At 35.8% G+C, this 17222-nt stretch overlaps 1 protein-coding gene across 16 annotated transcripts in view; it reads left to right on the top strand.

Moving 5' to 3' along the window:
* TTLL5 (tubulin tyrosine ligase like 5) overlaps positions 1-17222 on the top strand; it is a 221143-nt gene that overhangs the window by 90456 nt on the left and 113465 nt on the right. For 10 of the 16 annotated variants that reach the window (XR_005657525.1, XM_039883837.1, XM_039883842.1 and 7 more), the window contains 3 exons: positions 1644-1727; positions 2306-2707; positions 9851-10038. Coding sequence is in view for 15 of the 16 variants with exons in the window: in XM_039883837.1 (XP_039739771.1) it covers positions 1644-1727; positions 2306-2707; positions 9851-10038 (674 nt within the window). In the remaining variant the exon portion in view is untranslated. The remainder of the gene's footprint in view (positions 1-1643; positions 1728-2305; positions 2708-9850; positions 10039-17222) is intronic. The other 6 variants (XM_039883847.1, XM_039883849.1, XM_039883851.1 and 3 more) reach the window with 3 other exon arrangements.

Raw genomic sequence — 17222 nt, forward strand, 5'->3', positions numbered from 1 at the left:
ATTAGCCTCCTTCAGTCCCAGGGTTATTGTGATAACCCCGAATGTTACCATGCATTTCTAAAGTTCCCACTGCTGGGGAACGCCATGATTGAGGATTTTGGAACTGATGTGGACCGGATTATCTAGCTCATGTCATATGGTCAAAATATAACAACAATACTCTGTTATAAACAAAGCTCCGTGCTTTAAATGTAAGATTCATTTAAAATCTAGATGGAAATGTAAGACATGTAATCAATAAACTGATTTTGTCAGTGAGCAAAGCACTAGATTCAAAGATGGAGACTTTTTTTCCTGCTCTTAAGGCTACCATAGCCTAATGTGGAAATGGCCAGAAGAATTGGTCATTTAAAATATAAGTGAGTTTTCCCAAAGAAACAGTGTTAATGTTTTAAAAACTTTCTAGGTTCAGAGGCTAGTCCACAAAAGCCTGTTTAGCTCACTGTATAATTGAATTATTGTATTACTAGAAGTCCTTCTGAGTCCAGCCCTCTTCTTTGAGCTTTCTTTTAGAACCTAGGTTCTAAAGCTTGTTTATTCATCTGTTCATTCATTCATCTACACATTTTTACTCTCAGGTATTGTGATAGTTGCTAGGTATACAGTGACCTAGACTGTCATAGTCCTTGACTTTATAACATTTATTGTCTAGTGGATGAAGTTGAGTGAGTAAACAGAAAGAAGGTTAGTGGAAATGTTAGGGAAGAGAGACTAAGGAGTTCTTATAATGAGGTTAGGGTAGAGAAAGTATGCTAACCTAGGGCAGGGAGGGCCTAGATTGGCATTCAGAATATAACTTCTACCCTGGCAGTAATGGGGAAGCCCTAACAGCATGTACTGGCAGTACCTGTTTCTACAGATAGGTCCTTAGACATTCTGGGGTTTGTGTGTGAAAGACTATCTTCACACAAGAAGATCTATACCTGTCTACACCTATCAAGACTAATTAGAGGGGCAATAGGAAGTCCTTAACCAAGGAAACCACATATGACATTTGATAGTATCTGGACTCATTTCAAACATGAGCACACAAATGTGTGACAGTTATAGTAGAGGAGAAATTTATTTTACTAGAGTGATTTTTTTTCTTGTTGGATATACTAATCAACCTATCTCAAGTAAATTCACTCAACTTACGCAAGTAAAACCAAGGAGTTTAAGATACAGAGCTACTGTAGTATCTAGGTGTCATGCCAACAAATATTGGGGATGTTCTTTCTGTCTTTGGGTAGTTGCCCTGTTCCATTTATGTTATGACTTCTTTGCTTCAGTAGGTACCACCAATCAGCTTGGTCCCTTGTTCTCCTAGTCTGAGTTCTTGGCAGAGGCACCTGACTGTCCTTACTTATTTTCTTTTCCAGTCTTGTTGGCAGTCCACAGATGGCTGTTCTGGCTTTAAGTGTCTTTCCCTGGTTCAGTTAGTTGGAGCTGGGGTTGGGGGTAGTTGGGAATTATTTGGTTGGTTGCCCACTCAACAGGGCAGTGGGCGTGGCCATCCTTAGAAAAGTGTGGTGAGATGGGCAAAGGTTCCTAGAATTGATTACTAGGTGTGTTATATTTTGGAAACAAAATTATGTGCAGAGTGATGCCCTAGCATTTGATAAATAGGAGAGCCTAAGGTCAGTATTCATTTTTAATTGCAGATCACCCTGAGACGATGGAAGAAGTGAAGATAAAGCAGCCCAAACAGCAGCAGGCAACAGAAATTCACTCTGATAAATTATCTCGTGAGTGATTTCAAACTACATCTATTTGCTGTTCTCTGATAAATCCCTAAAAGAAAAGAAAAGTCATCAGATATTAAATGATTCTAGAGCATGAGACATTACCCCAAAGATGTTCCTTTTCTTTGTTCTTTCTTTTCCCTTAGAATTTCCTGTTTTCTACTGATAGCACCTGTTTTCCTTCCATGGAATTTCTCACTTTAATGTTTAGAAATTCTGAGCACTTTTCTAGAAGGGTGAAAAGCAGAGGGAAAGGAGTTAGCTGTCACTACAAGGAACTTTGTCCTAATGCCCTAATAATTTTTAACTTGCTCTGTTTGAGGGAGGTACTCCCAACTCCAGCTTTTCAAAAGGACTAAAAACTATTTCTGTTGCCAGGTTGTCTCCATAGGCAAAATTCATTAAGTTCATGATGAATACTTATTAAAGTTTGTATTTCTCATGATTTCTGTTTCATGATAAGATTATTTTGATGTTTAAAAATGTTTATTTCATGTTTTATAGAGGTTATATGTTAGTTTTTCTTAAAATGATCTGTTTTTTTTTGTTTTGTTTTGTTTTGTTTGTTTTTGTTTTAATAGGACTTACCACTTCAGCAGAAAAAGAGGCTAAATTAGTCTATACCAATTCTTCTTCTGCTTCTTTTTCTGGTCCTGCTGCTACTCTTCTGCAGAAAATTCCAAACACCCATTTGTCATCTATTATTACAACCTCTGACCTCTCACCAGGGCCTGGCCACCATTCTTCTTTATCTCAGATTCCTCCAGCCATCCCCAGCCTGCCTCACCAGCCAACAGTTTTACTGAGCACTGTCCCCGACAGTGCTCCTCCCTCCTTACATCCTGGGACACAGAACGTACCAAGCCCCGCTGGCCTGCCACGCTGTCGATCAGGCAGTTACACCATTGGCCCCTTTTCCTCTTTCCAAAGTGCTGCACACATCTATAGCCAGAAACTGTCTCGTCCCTCTTCAGCAAAGGCAGGTGAGTGAGAAAATGAAAGGCAGCCTGCAATGTCAGCTCCTCGCCAGCTCCCTCCACCCCCCAAAAAAGAATGTCATCTCTTTCCTTTGCCTTTTCTTTTGAAAGGTAAAGGGACACATACTGCATTGTTCTGATGTGACTAAGGAAGAGTCTAGAATTTGGTCCAGTAGCATTCATTCATTGATACAAAATAAAACAGGATTTCTTTTAGGTGCTGGGGGTAAAGAAATGAGTAAGACAAGGTTTCTATTTACTAGGAGCCTACAGTCTAGTTGAAATTTCCCATCAGAAATAATCATATGCATATGAATGTGCTATATGCATTCTTTCTGAATCAAACAGTTATTTCTAACATCAGACAAATTAGTATTATTTTATTTTTCAATGTATTTAAAATCGAGTATGACCTGAATAAATAACCAAAGAATTCTTGAAATGGGGTATCAAATTTTAAATTCAGTAGACCCATGTTATCAGTCAAGTTTTTTCCCCACTTTTGAATAATAGCTTTATTGACATATAATTAATTCATCTACCATAAAATTCACCCCTTTAACATGTACTATTCAGTGGTTTTTAGTATATTCAGAGTTGTGCAACACCACTCTCATATTTTAGAGCATTTTCATTATCCTGAAAAAAACCCCATATCTTTTAGCAGTCACTGTTCAGTTTCTCCTCCCACCAGCCCTTGGCAACCACTCATCTACTTTCTGTCTATATAGATTTGCCTATTCTGGACATTTCACATAAGTAGAATCATACAATTGGTGGTCTTTTGAAAATGACTTCTTTCACTTACCGAAATGTTTTTGTGGTTTATCCATGTCGTAGCATGTGTCAGTACTTGATACTTTTTTATGGCTGAGTAGTATTTCATTGGATGGCTGTACCACATTTTGTTTATTCATTTATCAGTTGAGGGACATTGGGTCATTTTCACTTTTTGGCTATCATGAATAATACTGCTGTGAACATTCACGTACAAGCTTTTATGTGGACCTATGTTTTCATTTCTCTTGGGTAGAATTGCTAGGCCATATGGTAACTTTATAGTTCCTCTTTTTTTTGGAGGAACTTCCAAACTGTTTTTTTGGAGGAACTTCCAAACTATATTGCAAAGTGTCTATGCCATTTTACCAATAGCAGTGTATGAAGGTTTTAATTTTTCCATATCCTTGTCAACATTTATTATTGTCTCTCTTTTTATTTTATACATCCTGGTGGGTTTGTGGTTATCATTTGCATTTCCCTAATGACTAATGATGTTGAGCATCTTTACGTGTGCTTATTGGTCATCTGTATACCTTCTTTGGATAAATGTTTATTTAAATCCTTTGCCCATTTTTAAATTGGGATATTTGTCTTTTTATTTTTTAATTATAAGTGTTCTTTATATATTCTGGATACAAGTCCCTTGTCAGATACATAATTTAGAAATATTATCTCCCATTATGTTGGTTGTCTTTTCATTTTCTTGAAGCACGAAAGTTTTAAATTTTGATGAAGTCAAATTTACCTATTTTTTTCCTCGTGTTTTTGGCATCATATCTGAATAAATACCGCCTATCCCAAGGTCACAAAGGTTTACATATATTTTTCCTCTTAAGAGTTTTATAGTTTAGGCTGTTACATGTGGGTCTTTTATTCATTTTGAGTTAATCTTTGTATGGTGTAGTGTTAGGGTCTTATTTATTTATTTATTTTGCTGTGGCTATTCAGTTGTCCCAGCACCATTTGTTGAAAGAGTATTATTTCCCTGTTGAATTGTCTTGGCACTCTTGTCAGAAGTCATTAAATCATAAATGTAAGGGTTTATTTCTAGATTCCCAATTTCATTCCACTGATCTATGGGTCTGTCCTTATGTCAGTACCACACTGTCTTGATTACTGTAGCATTGTGTAGTAAGTTTTGAAATCACCAAGGGTGATTCTTTCAGTTTTGTTCATTTTTTTCAGATTGTTTAGGCGATTTTGGATCCCTTGAATTTTCATATGAATTTTAGGATCAGCTTGTCAATTTTTGCAAAAACAGGCAGATGGGATTTGATAGGGATTATGTTTAGTCTGTAGATTATTTGGGGAGTATCCTAACATCAGTCAAGTGTTTAAATACTTTAGTAATATCCATTGTTAAGGTGAGTTAAAGCTAAGTTATGTTTTATAAATAGCCAATTTGTTTCTTAATCAGTATCTGACTTCAAATGGAATGGATATTATAATATGCTGCTTGAATCATATATGTTAAGAGGTACACTTTAATAAGTCATAAATATAAATATGTGCATATATCTGTGTCTCTATTAATTCCAGGTGGTTATTCTTATGATATAATCTTCTAAAATCAGTAGTAATGATAATAATAAAGTTCCAATTTGAAATTTTTCTCCAGTGTGAGAGAAATTCAGTAATGTCAGTGTCTCCAGTACCCTGTATTAATCATCAAAACTTTTTTTTTTTTTACCTTTTTTTTTTTATACTTTTCCCGGAGAGGGATAGAGAACAGAAGAACGTAGTTAGTTCAAAATATTATTTCTAATTTCGGTTGTGATTTCTTCTTTTATCCTTAGATAAGTATATTGTTGTTTTCAGATCGTTCGATTTCTCTGCTTTTTCTAATTGGCTTTAGTTTATTTCAGCTGTGATCAGAGAACATATTCTGAATGTCTTAAACATACATTATTGTAGACTATGTGTAGTCAACAAAGATATAGTAGACAAAAATGATAGCTTATAGGTGATGGGAGTCAAATTTTTTCTGTGGTGATTGAGTAGTTTGGGAATAAGATAAAACTATTGTTTAACTTTAGACTTTTTATTATTTTTAATTATGGTTGATATACAATATTTTATTAGTTTTGGGCATACAACATAGTGATTCAGAATTTATATACCTTACAAAGTGATCACCACAGTTAGCCTAGTAACCAACTTTAGACTTGTTAAATATCAAATATCAAAGGTAACTAAAACAATAAAAATATGGTAATTCTAAACCTATGAGAAAAGGAAAAATGGATTGAGGGGAAAAAGAATACTCACAAATGTAAGGGCATACAAACAAGAAGCATAGAAAGTGCCAGAAAAAATGGAAACTTAAAAGATGGTAAATCAAGTCCCAATATATCAAGAATCAAATAAATATTAATGAGTTAAATTTGTTAGAAGAATATCAGAAATTTTAAAAAAATACAGCTGCATGTTGTTTACCAGAGAGACACACCTAAAGATAAGGACACAGAATGGCTGAAAGTAAAAGGATAAAGAAATACCAACCAAAATAATGGTGGTGTAACTATGTTGATATATACTAAAATAGACTTTAAGATATTAAATTTTCTTACAGATACGAAGTAATTACATAAAACGAGATTCAGTTCAGCAGAAAGATAAAGCAGTTCTAAATCCATCTAATAAAATGACCTCCAAATGTATAAAACAAAAATAGATACAACTACATGAGGAATCTACAAATCCACTGTCCTAGTGGAAGATTTTCACATACTTATATCAATTATTAATAGACTGAATAGATTTAAAACATTTTTAAAATTTTTTAATTACAGTTGACATACAGTATTTCAGGTGTGCAACATAATGATTAGACATTTATATAACTTATGAAGTGATCGCCCTGATAAATCTAGTACCTCTCTGATACCATACATAGTTATTACATTAGTATTTACTATATTCTCTATGCTATACTTTATATTCCCATGACTTTTTATAACTGGCAATTCAAATCGATTTTTTAATTCACCAAAGATAAAGGAGAATTTGAACAATATGATAAGCTTTATTTATTGATCACATATAGGACCGTATACCCAATATTTAGAGAAAACACCTTCTCAAGCACACATGATATATTTATAAAAATCAATCATGTTTTACACCATAAAATAAGACAAATTTCAAAGAATCGATATCATACAGCCCTATTCTCTGTCCACACAGCAGTTAAATTGAATGTCAGTAACAAAAAGTCAAAAAAGAAATCATAATGGAAATAAATTTGAAAGTATTAGAACTCACTGGTATTGAAAACAATGGTATATACAATGTATGGAGAGCAATGAAAATCAGTATTTGGAGGGAAATTTACTGCTTTAAATATTTATATTTGAAAAGAAGAAAGGCTGAAAATTAATGTGCTAAAGATCTGATGTCAGACATTATAAAATAAGTTATCATAAATCTAAATGAAGGAGAAATAGTAAAGATAAGAGCAAAATATCACAATTCAAAAATAAGAGTATAGTAGAGTATATTAAAGCCAAAGTTTTTTGAAAAGTCTAATAAGGTAGACAAACCTCTCGTGAGACCGATCAAGAAAAAAGAGAAGACTGGATAAATAATATAAGCAATGGAAAAGTAAACAGAAAATACAAATATAGCACGGGTGACAAATAATAGAATACTACTAACCACTTTACTCCAATAAAATTGAAAATGTACACAAAATGGATGAATGCCTACAAAAGTATAACTTAAGTAAAATTGACTCAGGAAGATGAAGAAACCCTGAATAGTCCTATAAGTTTTAAGTTAACCGGTACACTAGCTAAAAATGTCACAAAGAAAACATGAGGCTCAGATAGTTTAATAGGTAAGTTCTAACAGTCTTTCAATGGGCAGATAATTCCAAACTTAAACTCTTCTAGAGAATGGAAAAAGAAACATTAATCCTTAACTCATTCTGTGTTGGTAGTGTAATCTTCCTAACAAAGCCAGTTAAAGACAGTGTTAGAGCAGGAAATTACAGACCAGCTTCATTCATGGACATAAATGCAAAAATTGTAATCACTATCAACATGCGAAAGAGCTAAGACACCATGAGTAAGTTTACCCAAGGAATACAGGAGGTGTTTGACGTAAGAAAATTTATAAATGTCATCTGCCACATTAACAGATTAAAGGACAAAAACTGTATTCATTATCTTAGTAGATGCAGAAGAATTTGATAAAATTCTGTACTCACTGATGATAATAACTCTCAGCATACTAGGAAGAAAAGGAAATCCTCTTAACTTGAAAAAGGGTATCTGCCAAAATCCTACAAAGTATCAGTATAAACAGGAAAATGTTAAAAGCCTTCTTTTTAACATTAAGAGCAAGAAATGGATGCCCACTGACGTTGCTTTTATTCAGTGTTTTACTGTAAGTCAGAGCCAGCAAAAGGCAAGAAAAAGAAAAGAATAAGGATATAAAAGGAGGAAATAAATTTGTTTATTTGCAGATAATATGTTATCTACATAGAAAACTGAAAATAATCTACAAATGCATTTTAGAAATTATGTCAGCGGTATAGATAGCTATAAGATCAATATTAAAAATCCATAGCTTTTTAAATATATTAGCAACAAAGAATTAGAAAGCAGCTTTTTTTGTATTGTGGTAAAATATGCATAATATATAATTTACCATTTTAACTATTTTAAAGTGTACATACAGTTCCATGGCATTAAGTACATTCACATTGTTGTACAATCATTGCCAAGGAAACTTAAAAAACATCATTTACAATAGTATAAAAACTGAAAACTATCTAAGGGTAAATTCAGGAAAGACTTTTATAATAAAATTTTGTAAGACTGTTAAGAGACATTAGAAAAAACCTATACAAATGAATAAATAGACTACATGCATGGATAGGAAGACTCAGTATCATAAATGTTTCAGTCTCATCACATTGATCTCTGTGACTGTACTTGTCAGTAGTCTATGGCATCCACTGTCAGTACAGTTCCAACCAAAATCTCAGCAGTTTTCACGTTGTACTTGACAAGCCTATTCTAAAATGACAGTGGAATGGCACAAGGCCAAAAATAGGGAGAACTTCTTGAAGAAGAAAAATAATCTGGAGGAGCGCTTTGGTATTATCACATAAATTGAAAACTTAGCATACCCTATGCCCTAACAGCCCCACTCCTAGGCATATACATGAGAGAAGCTCTTCCACATGTGCACCAGGAGATATATGCGGGAGTATTCACAGCTGCACTACTTATAATAGTAATAAGCTTGAATTAAACAAAATAACCATTGATGGAGGAATAGAAAAATAAGTTGCAGTGTATTTGCAAAATGGAATACAAAGCAGCATATAAAACTAATGAATTTCGACTATATTTAGAAAGGATGAATCTTGGAAGTACAGTAGTGAGTAACAAAATCAAGTTCCAGGAAACTACAACAGTAAAATGCCATTTTTATAGAGCTCAAAAACAAGCAAAATTAACTAGTATTTTGTTTATGCATACACACAAACACATAAATACATAAAACTATATTTTTAAAAAGGAAGGAAGTGAATGATCGGGGAGATAAGGAATAGGGAGAAACACATAGATCGATGCACATTAATTGGTAATGTACTTGACACGTATTGAATTGGGTAATACGTTCACAGGTGTTCATTATAACATGCTTTATAACTTTGCATTTGTTATAAAATTTTGTAAGTATTACATAATAAACATGAAAAAGTTATAGTTTTTAAGTATTGTCACAAAATTGTATATACAGTATGATCACAGTTATATAAGCATTAATAAGACAGAAAGGAAACATAGTGTTTCTGTATCCATCTGGGTTTTTTTATTTTTTTCAAAAAGACGTGCGACTATCATAGAAAAAATATGAACCTCGATTTTATATTAAAGAATTTCCTTTTGCTAGAATTTCAGTGCAGAAAAATAATGGAACTCGATGGTATTAGAGGTTTGTTAGATTATGGATGATTTGACAGTGGATACCATAGAATACTGACAAGTACAGTCACTTAATAAGGAAACAAGAATTATAATGAGTTTCAAGGCTACATTTTTTGTTCATGATTAGTAGATTTTAGGATTGGTTATCATCCATTACAAAGGATGAAAATTCTTCTTTATGAAGCTTTCATCGTAAGCAAAACCACATTAATAAATGCATGTAGCAGTTTGGCAGTAGGAAGAGTTTTTAAGGTATAGTAGGGATTTATTTTTCTATAGCATTAAGTGATAGTTTATTGCTCCTTATGTCGTCAGAGATCTCTAGAATTTGGTAAAGTATCCATTGGTTAAGATTTCTCTGTCATCATCCTGAGTTTTTCAGGGCTATTTTCCTAAGTGAGAGAAAACTTTTTTCTTTTTTTAGCGGGTTCATGCCATCCAAACAAGCAGCATTCAGGAGTAGCCAAAACACAGAAGGAGGGAGAAGATGGTTCATCGTACGGCAGACGATACAACCAAAGTATGGTTACAGCCGAACTTCAGCGGCTAGCTGAGAAGCAGGCAGCAAGGCAGTATTCTCCATCCACTCACATCAGTCTCCTCTCCCAGCAGGTATGGACAGTTTGGGGTGCCAGTGGGCTCTTTGGACCTGAGACAGGATTAAGGACAGGGTACTCTGCCCTTCCCTGCCTTTACTAATTGCCATTGACTGATGCCTATTGAATGAGTATTTGCTGGTTTCAAAGCTGAAGAAACCTTTGTTCCTCTTCAGCTTAAATTAGAAAATGAGTTTCTTTTACAGGTATGGCAAAGTTAAGTCTGCTACTGACTCTGATGTACTTATTTCATGGATAAACAGACTTGAATGTTGAGCTGTGAATATACTTTTAAAGGATCTTTTAAAATAAGTTTTTTCTTTGATAAAATTTTCCAGTGAGTTCCAGTCTTATAAATCTTTTTACCAGAATGCCATAACATTATCTCTTTCTCCCTCTCTCTCTCTCTCTCTCTTTTTTTTTTTTTTTAACTGTAGTGCCTTTCATCACAGTCTCAGAATGTTTTAGGGGTACTGATTAACGAAGTATATCGTTAGTACACCCTTCTCCGACACATATCATTCTCCCTGTTTTACAGATGGGGGAAGCCGAAGCAGAAAGAAATGATATAATCAAGGTCATCCAGCAGGCTGGATGGACGGAAACAGATACCAGGATTTGGGCTTTAAGTTAGATAGATAATAACAAGCTTACCACACAGTGGAGTTAAATGAAACTTTCAAGAACTTTGGGATTCTTTTTGCCCTCCTTGCTGATTATCCCCATGGTATTTAACTGGAAGTGGAAGCCATATCTTCCCCTCTTCCTTAAAGCAAAATGGCATCAAAATCCTCCAAAGAAATGATTATAACTTAACTTTATAGCTGTATTTTGCTGTATCTCTCTTGTGTCAGATTCTTTAAGTGGTGGCAACTCTAATGATAATCAAGTCTAGAGAAAAGTGAAGCTGAAAATTACTTGAAGCACATATTAAAAGTAGGCGACATACTGCTCCCTGGTGGTGCCCTATTTCTCTGTAAGAAATTTAGGATGAGAATTAAAGGTGAGCCTTAGCTTTACTTTAGCCTCATCCCAGTATGTGAGACCATAATTAATTTTCTTTTTGAAATCTCTAATGGTTTGAAAGGAGTAGTTGAGGAGACTTAATGTGAAATAGGAAGCAAGGAATCTTACAAGGGCAGTATTGAGAATTGAAGGGAGTGGTATAGTTAGATTTTAGTGATAGAATGATGAGAAGAAGGAATAGCATGACCATGGTAGAATGGGGAGGAATGTTGAAATGTGGAGTGGCTATGAGGAAGAGAGGGCCAGTGATCCGCTATACGTTTTTTCATTAGGTTATTGGGTCTATGTTTCCAATTTATAAATAAGCAGCTAGAAGTACCAAGACATTAATTTTTTTTCTTTGCAATTGTAGTAAAAAATAGCCAGTATTGGCGTTTACATATTTTCAACTCCTGTCATTTGGTAGATTGCAAATCTTGCAAAATGACAGGATCCTGATCCCATGGGAATCCAATGTGATTTTATGCTAATTGGAAAGTCATCCCCCGTCAGTCCATCGTTCTCATTTAAGAAGAATTTCAGTGTCGGTGAGTTAAAAGTCCATCACACTCCTCTTCATAGGGATCTGGACTTGCCATTAGATGTCAGTCTTAACTTTTAGAGTCTTGCTAATAGGGTGGTTAGTGCTTGGTACAGTGCTGAGGGAGATGCTTTAGTATGTAATAAGCATGGAGAAGTGGTGGGAAAAGAGTAGAATTATAGGTCTAAAGACCTGCCTTCTTCTGTCACTGACTAGCTGTATCATTTCTGAAAATTTACTCAACTTCTTTCAACCTCAGGGTCCTTATTTGTTGTTGGAGGAAAATATAACGGCATCATGATGATAGTATGCAAAAACCTCTTCATGAAGTCTGTTGTAATATCCTTGGAAAATATTGTTATTTCAGCCATAAAGGGCTTTCCATAATGAATGATTCCTAATTTGATTTGAAAAAAGTAAGTTTGGGGATTAAATAATGTTAACAAAATGAACTTGTTTATCGAAAAGCTCAATTACATGTTATTCAGTCCCTTCCTGTCAGAGAAAGTTAATTCTTTAATTTGGAATTTGGAAAATTCTGCCTTTTATTGTTCTTTTCCTGATAAATAACTGACATATTGTAATGGCTTAAACAAGCTTTGGTGCATTTGTTAACTAGCTGTCTCCTCTTTTTCCTACTTACGTTTCTTACTCACTGAGGTGAATAATGATGTGTTTATAGCTTTCTGGTGAGAGAGGGGCATCCAAACAGAAAGAGGTGGAGCTCTGCCTTTCTCTGTGGACTTGGGGCATGAAAGTTTAAACTCAGCATCGTCAGAAACATCTTTGTGTCCAGTGATCACTTTAAATGCTTCTGATTTCCTATTACCTGAAATTATTTTCTTATTTGCAATTCTTATTTTATGTTTATGTTTTTTTCATATGAATATTTAATGAATATTTTCTTTCCTCCTTTTTCTGATAAAATAATTCTGGATATTATATATTCATCTATTGTTTTATTGTGTTCTAATTGGTTTGTTCTTGTTTTATCTTTAATTACTTTCTTCTTCTTTTCCTAGCTTTATTTTGTTTTTTCCTCCCAGTTTCTTGAGTTGGATACTTTTCATTTTCATTCATTCTTTTTTATTATATTGAAAGCTGTGAATTTTCCTCTGAACATTGCTTTAATTATATCACACAAACACTGATATATCTTTACACTGCTTTTCTGAACAAGGTGTTAAGAGACCTACAAAATAAGGAAAGCTGATTTTAAATTGTGCTATTTTAGAAGATAGGTATTAAAAATTGAAATCCTTGGGTATTTATCAAAAATCATTTTATTTTGTCTACAATTTCAACTACTTAACCCATTAAAGTTTTTAGTGGCATTCTCTATAAGAACTTTTTATTCATATGGGTTTTTTTATTCATTCAAAAGTGTTTCATTAAGCTCTTTTTATTAATTAATTATTTTTTTTAATAGTGACATCGGTTAATGAAATCCAGTAAGTTTCAGCTGTATACTTTAACAGTAAGGCATATATATATTTACACTGTGTGTTCACCTCTCATCATTAGATTTCTTTCTGTCAGCACATATTTTGATCCCTTTTACCCCATTTGCCTCCCCCCTCCCCCCTTTCTCCACCCCATACCCTCTAGTAACCACTAGTCCATTGTCCATGTTTCTGAGTCTGTTTGTCCTGTTCATTTGTTGCTTTTAGGTTTATATCCCACATGTAAGTGATATGTGATTTTAAACTTTTTCAGTCTGGCTTATTTCACTTAGCATGATTATCTTGCGGTCCATCCATGATGTCACAGATGGCAGTATTTCATCTCTTCTTACGGCTGAGTAATATACCATTGTATATATGTACCACAGCTTCTTTATCCAGTCATCTGTCGTAGGACACTTCGGTTGCTTCCATGTTCATTAAGCTCTTAAGAGTGTTTCAGGCTTGGGTATTAAGCCATGGGCATGATAGACAGCTTATTCCTTGGCATGAAATAACTCACAGTCTGGTAAGGGTGACAGCCACATAAACATATGATAATACCAGCATGGAATGTGTATAACAGAGACATTTCTAGGGAGTTACAGAACCACCAAAAGGTATCCCAGCCTGTGAGTGGGTCTGGGAAGAAGTCCAAAGCAGCCTTCTTGGAAGACATTGCACCTAAGCTCAACATTAAAGGTAGGCAGGTGGGTTGCAGGAGAAGAGTAGGGGCAGGCTCCAGAGTTAAAGCTAGCATGGGTGTATGTGAGGAAACAGCAAGCTGGTTAGTGGAGCAGTTAAGGTGGAAGCCAGACAGGAAGACAGGGCTTTGAATGCCCCGTGCAGGAACTCACCCTTCATTTCAGAGATAACAGGGAGCCACAGAGACACAATCGACTTTGCCTTTTAGCTGCATCACTCAGGTAGATGGGAGGAGGATGGACTGGAGAATGAGGCAGTGTTGCCCCTTTTTCTGCCCTGCTTATTGGTGAAGATGCTGTGGAACAATGAACTAACCAAAAGTAAAGAAAGTACTCTAGCAACCCAGACATTTGATTAAATTTACATTAGAGGCTAGATTCTTATGAATTTGTATGGCTAAAAACAGAACCTCATTTACCTTGTCATTGCTTCTACTACTTCTGCTGTATTCTGCTGCATTCATTTATAGCCTAGAACACATAAGGATGTCAAACTTTACCTGCCACATGAAGTGGCCACAGTGGCCACTTCAGAAATATTTGTGCCAGCACAAGTATGCTTGAAATAAGAAGCATACATGTTCTTAACATGTTCTTAACAAGCACAAGTATGCTTGAAATAAGAAGAGTTACATGTTCTTAACAAATACCTTACAAATCTGAGCAGAGAGCAGGTCAGATTTAGGTCTTTCCCTTGGCACATGAGAGGCTCATTATCTTTTGAGAATGGGACCCTTTGGAAATCAATATGTACATCCTTGAAAGCAAGATTTTCCAGAAGCATCTTTTGCCTTTGGCGGGCGGGGCGAGGACTGGTAGCTGATGGTGCTAGAGTAGAGTTTCAGTGTGAAATCTCACTATGTCCTCGTCACTCAGTGCTGGGAGAGGTGTTCCTTACAACTTCAGCACTCTGTGCAGACATAGCCCTTTGTGGTCACTGCTGTTAGTGAACAGAAGAATGTGCCGAATTAGCCCAGCTCTGCGGTGAAGAGTGGGAGGCAGGGAACCAGCGGGAGCACTGGCCCTCTCCGTGCAGGCGAGTGTGAGGTTTCGGGACCCAGCTATCATTAGGAGCAGCTCCAGCTCTTCCAGCCTGGGAGTTTAATCAAAGGGATAAGAGCAGACCACCCAGGCGAGGCTCCAGCTCCAACGAATGTGCTCTGTCAGTCTCTGTTCCCCAGCCAGCCAGTGCCCTGGATGTGGCCAGGCCTCCTGGAAATGTGCTGACAGATACATAGGAGGGAGGAGACAGTTTTTGCTTCTCACATTTTTCATTTAGATGAAGAGTAGAAAAGAAAATCATTCAATTTCTTTCATTTTTTTGCTCCTTACCCTGATACTTTCCTGCCTAGTCCTCTAAGAGGAGATGCTTAGGTATAGAATGTTTAGTTCACACCAATTACTCATTCACTCTCACTCATTCATATGAATTCAAAGAATTCACACAGGAATTCTTTTTTATTTCTTCTGCTGCAGCAGCTGCCATTGTAGTCATGCTGATTTCTTCAAGGTCCGCAGTAGACTTGAATTCCTCAATTTCAAAAATTTCAATTTGAAGGTGAAATTGACATAGAAAGAGCTAAATTTCTGACGTGGTTGCTAATGTTCTCTAGAATCCAGGCAGATGTCACTCAATTTATCACAAGCTTAGGCATTTGGCACTGGAGACTTTCTTCCTGGCTCCTTAGCTTATCTGGACACATTTGAACTGCTGTACATTGTGCTCTAGATCCTTTGGTTCCGTGTTCTTTCTGGGCAGAAAAAGTTGTACTTCTTTGTATTGTATAATTTTTCTCCATTTCCAGAAACAGAAAGGGTAAATGGAAAAAGCAGATGTTATTGAGTCAGTGAGACCTTGAGCAAGTCACTTAACCTCCTTGTGCCTTGATTTCCTTATCTGTAAGATGGAGAAATTTTAGTATCAAGACTACTTCTCCTGGATCCTTGTGCCTCTCTGCTCTAGGACATAGCTCCTGTTGATCTTATTTAATTCTCTAGCTCTTCTGTGTTTCTTGAGGCTTTAAGCCCCCAATTTTCCTTAGTTCCTTGGCCTACTGAATGGTCTCACATTCTAAAATAACCCTTTAGCCCTGCCACCTGCTTAAGCTCTTGTCCTCCCTGTACCGCCAAACTTCTTTTGAAGTAACACACCCTTGATATCCTCAGTCCTCCCCTACACACATGCACATACACTTACTCTTCCAGTCTAACTTTATCTCTTACCATTTCGTCCAATTCTCTTTCAAAGGTCAGATGACCTTGAAATCGTCAGCTTCAGTCACCTAATTTTAATCATCATTCTCTTTTAGCATGTGACACTATTATTGATCACCTCCTACCTGGAAACTTAGCTTCTCCAATCCTTCAGTAATTTCACTGAGCGCTCATTTCTTCCTCCTCTTCCCCCTAAAAATTAGATTTTGTTTTCAACATTTTTTTTGAAAGCCACCTGTATATAGACCTCAGATATTAAAAACTGGCACTGGAGAATCTCTGTGTCAGTAGCAGGGTCTCTCTGACTGAAGAAGGTGGGATGATGTCTGGGCATCTGCTCTCTGTTCTTCACCAGTATCTTCTAGCATATCTCCGAATTCCAGGGCACAAGAGAACATTTTCCTCTCTCTGTAGTTTCTCTTCTCATAGCTTCATCTGGTATTGGGCTGTGGATTTCTCCCAAATGTGCATGTTTAGTTCGAACCTCTTTTTTGACTGCCAGGTCCAAATTTCCAGCTGCCTACTGGACATTTCCACGTAACAGTATTATCAGCATCTAAGATATTCAACATATTTAAACATATTTTGAAAATATTCAAAAAGTATTCAACATTTCTGAAACCTATTTGTTCTTGTCCCTTTTTTTTTTTTTTTTTTTTGTCTCTGTATTAGGACAGTGCCATTCTCCTGAGTTTAGATATGGAGCCTTGATTTATCATTGTCTCTCTTCATTTCCTTATTCTCTATATGTCCAGGCAGTTGCCATATCTTGTTGATTCTGACTCTGTAATATCTCTGATACATACCTTCTCTGTTTCACTTTCATATCTACCATCCTGCTCAAGGCCTTAATTATCTCTCAACTGGACAGCTGCAATTACCTCCTAAATGGTCTCCCAGCCAGTCTCCTCTTATTCACCCTAGTCTTTGCTCAAAAGGAATCGTTCTAAATCACAAGTCCGATAATAATACTCTGCCCAAGAATCTCAAAGGGGCTTCCTGTTATCTACAATGTGAAGCCCAAGCTATTAAATGTTATTCAGAGCCTTTATTTAGAATCTGGCTCCAGGCTACTTCTTCATCTTGTCTCCCTCCCATCACATATGTATTTGTGCAGTTCAGCCAGAATTTCTGTCGGTCTCTATGCCTCATGTTATGCTGTCTTCTCATGGGAAATGTTTCCCAGTTACCATGTCTAATCTTATCATCTATCCAGGCTCAACATAGGTGCCACTTCACTCATCTGCATGCCATTTCACTCACCACACTGTGTATGTCCAGATAGCTTTCTCCC

Source organism: Pteropus medius, unplaced genomic scaffold, assembly GCF_902729225.1.
Source record: "Pteropus medius unplaced genomic scaffold, Ma_sr-lr_union100, whole genome shotgun sequence".
In the NCBI taxonomy this organism is placed as follows: Eukaryota; Metazoa; Chordata; class Mammalia; order Chiroptera; family Pteropodidae; genus Pteropus; species Pteropus medius.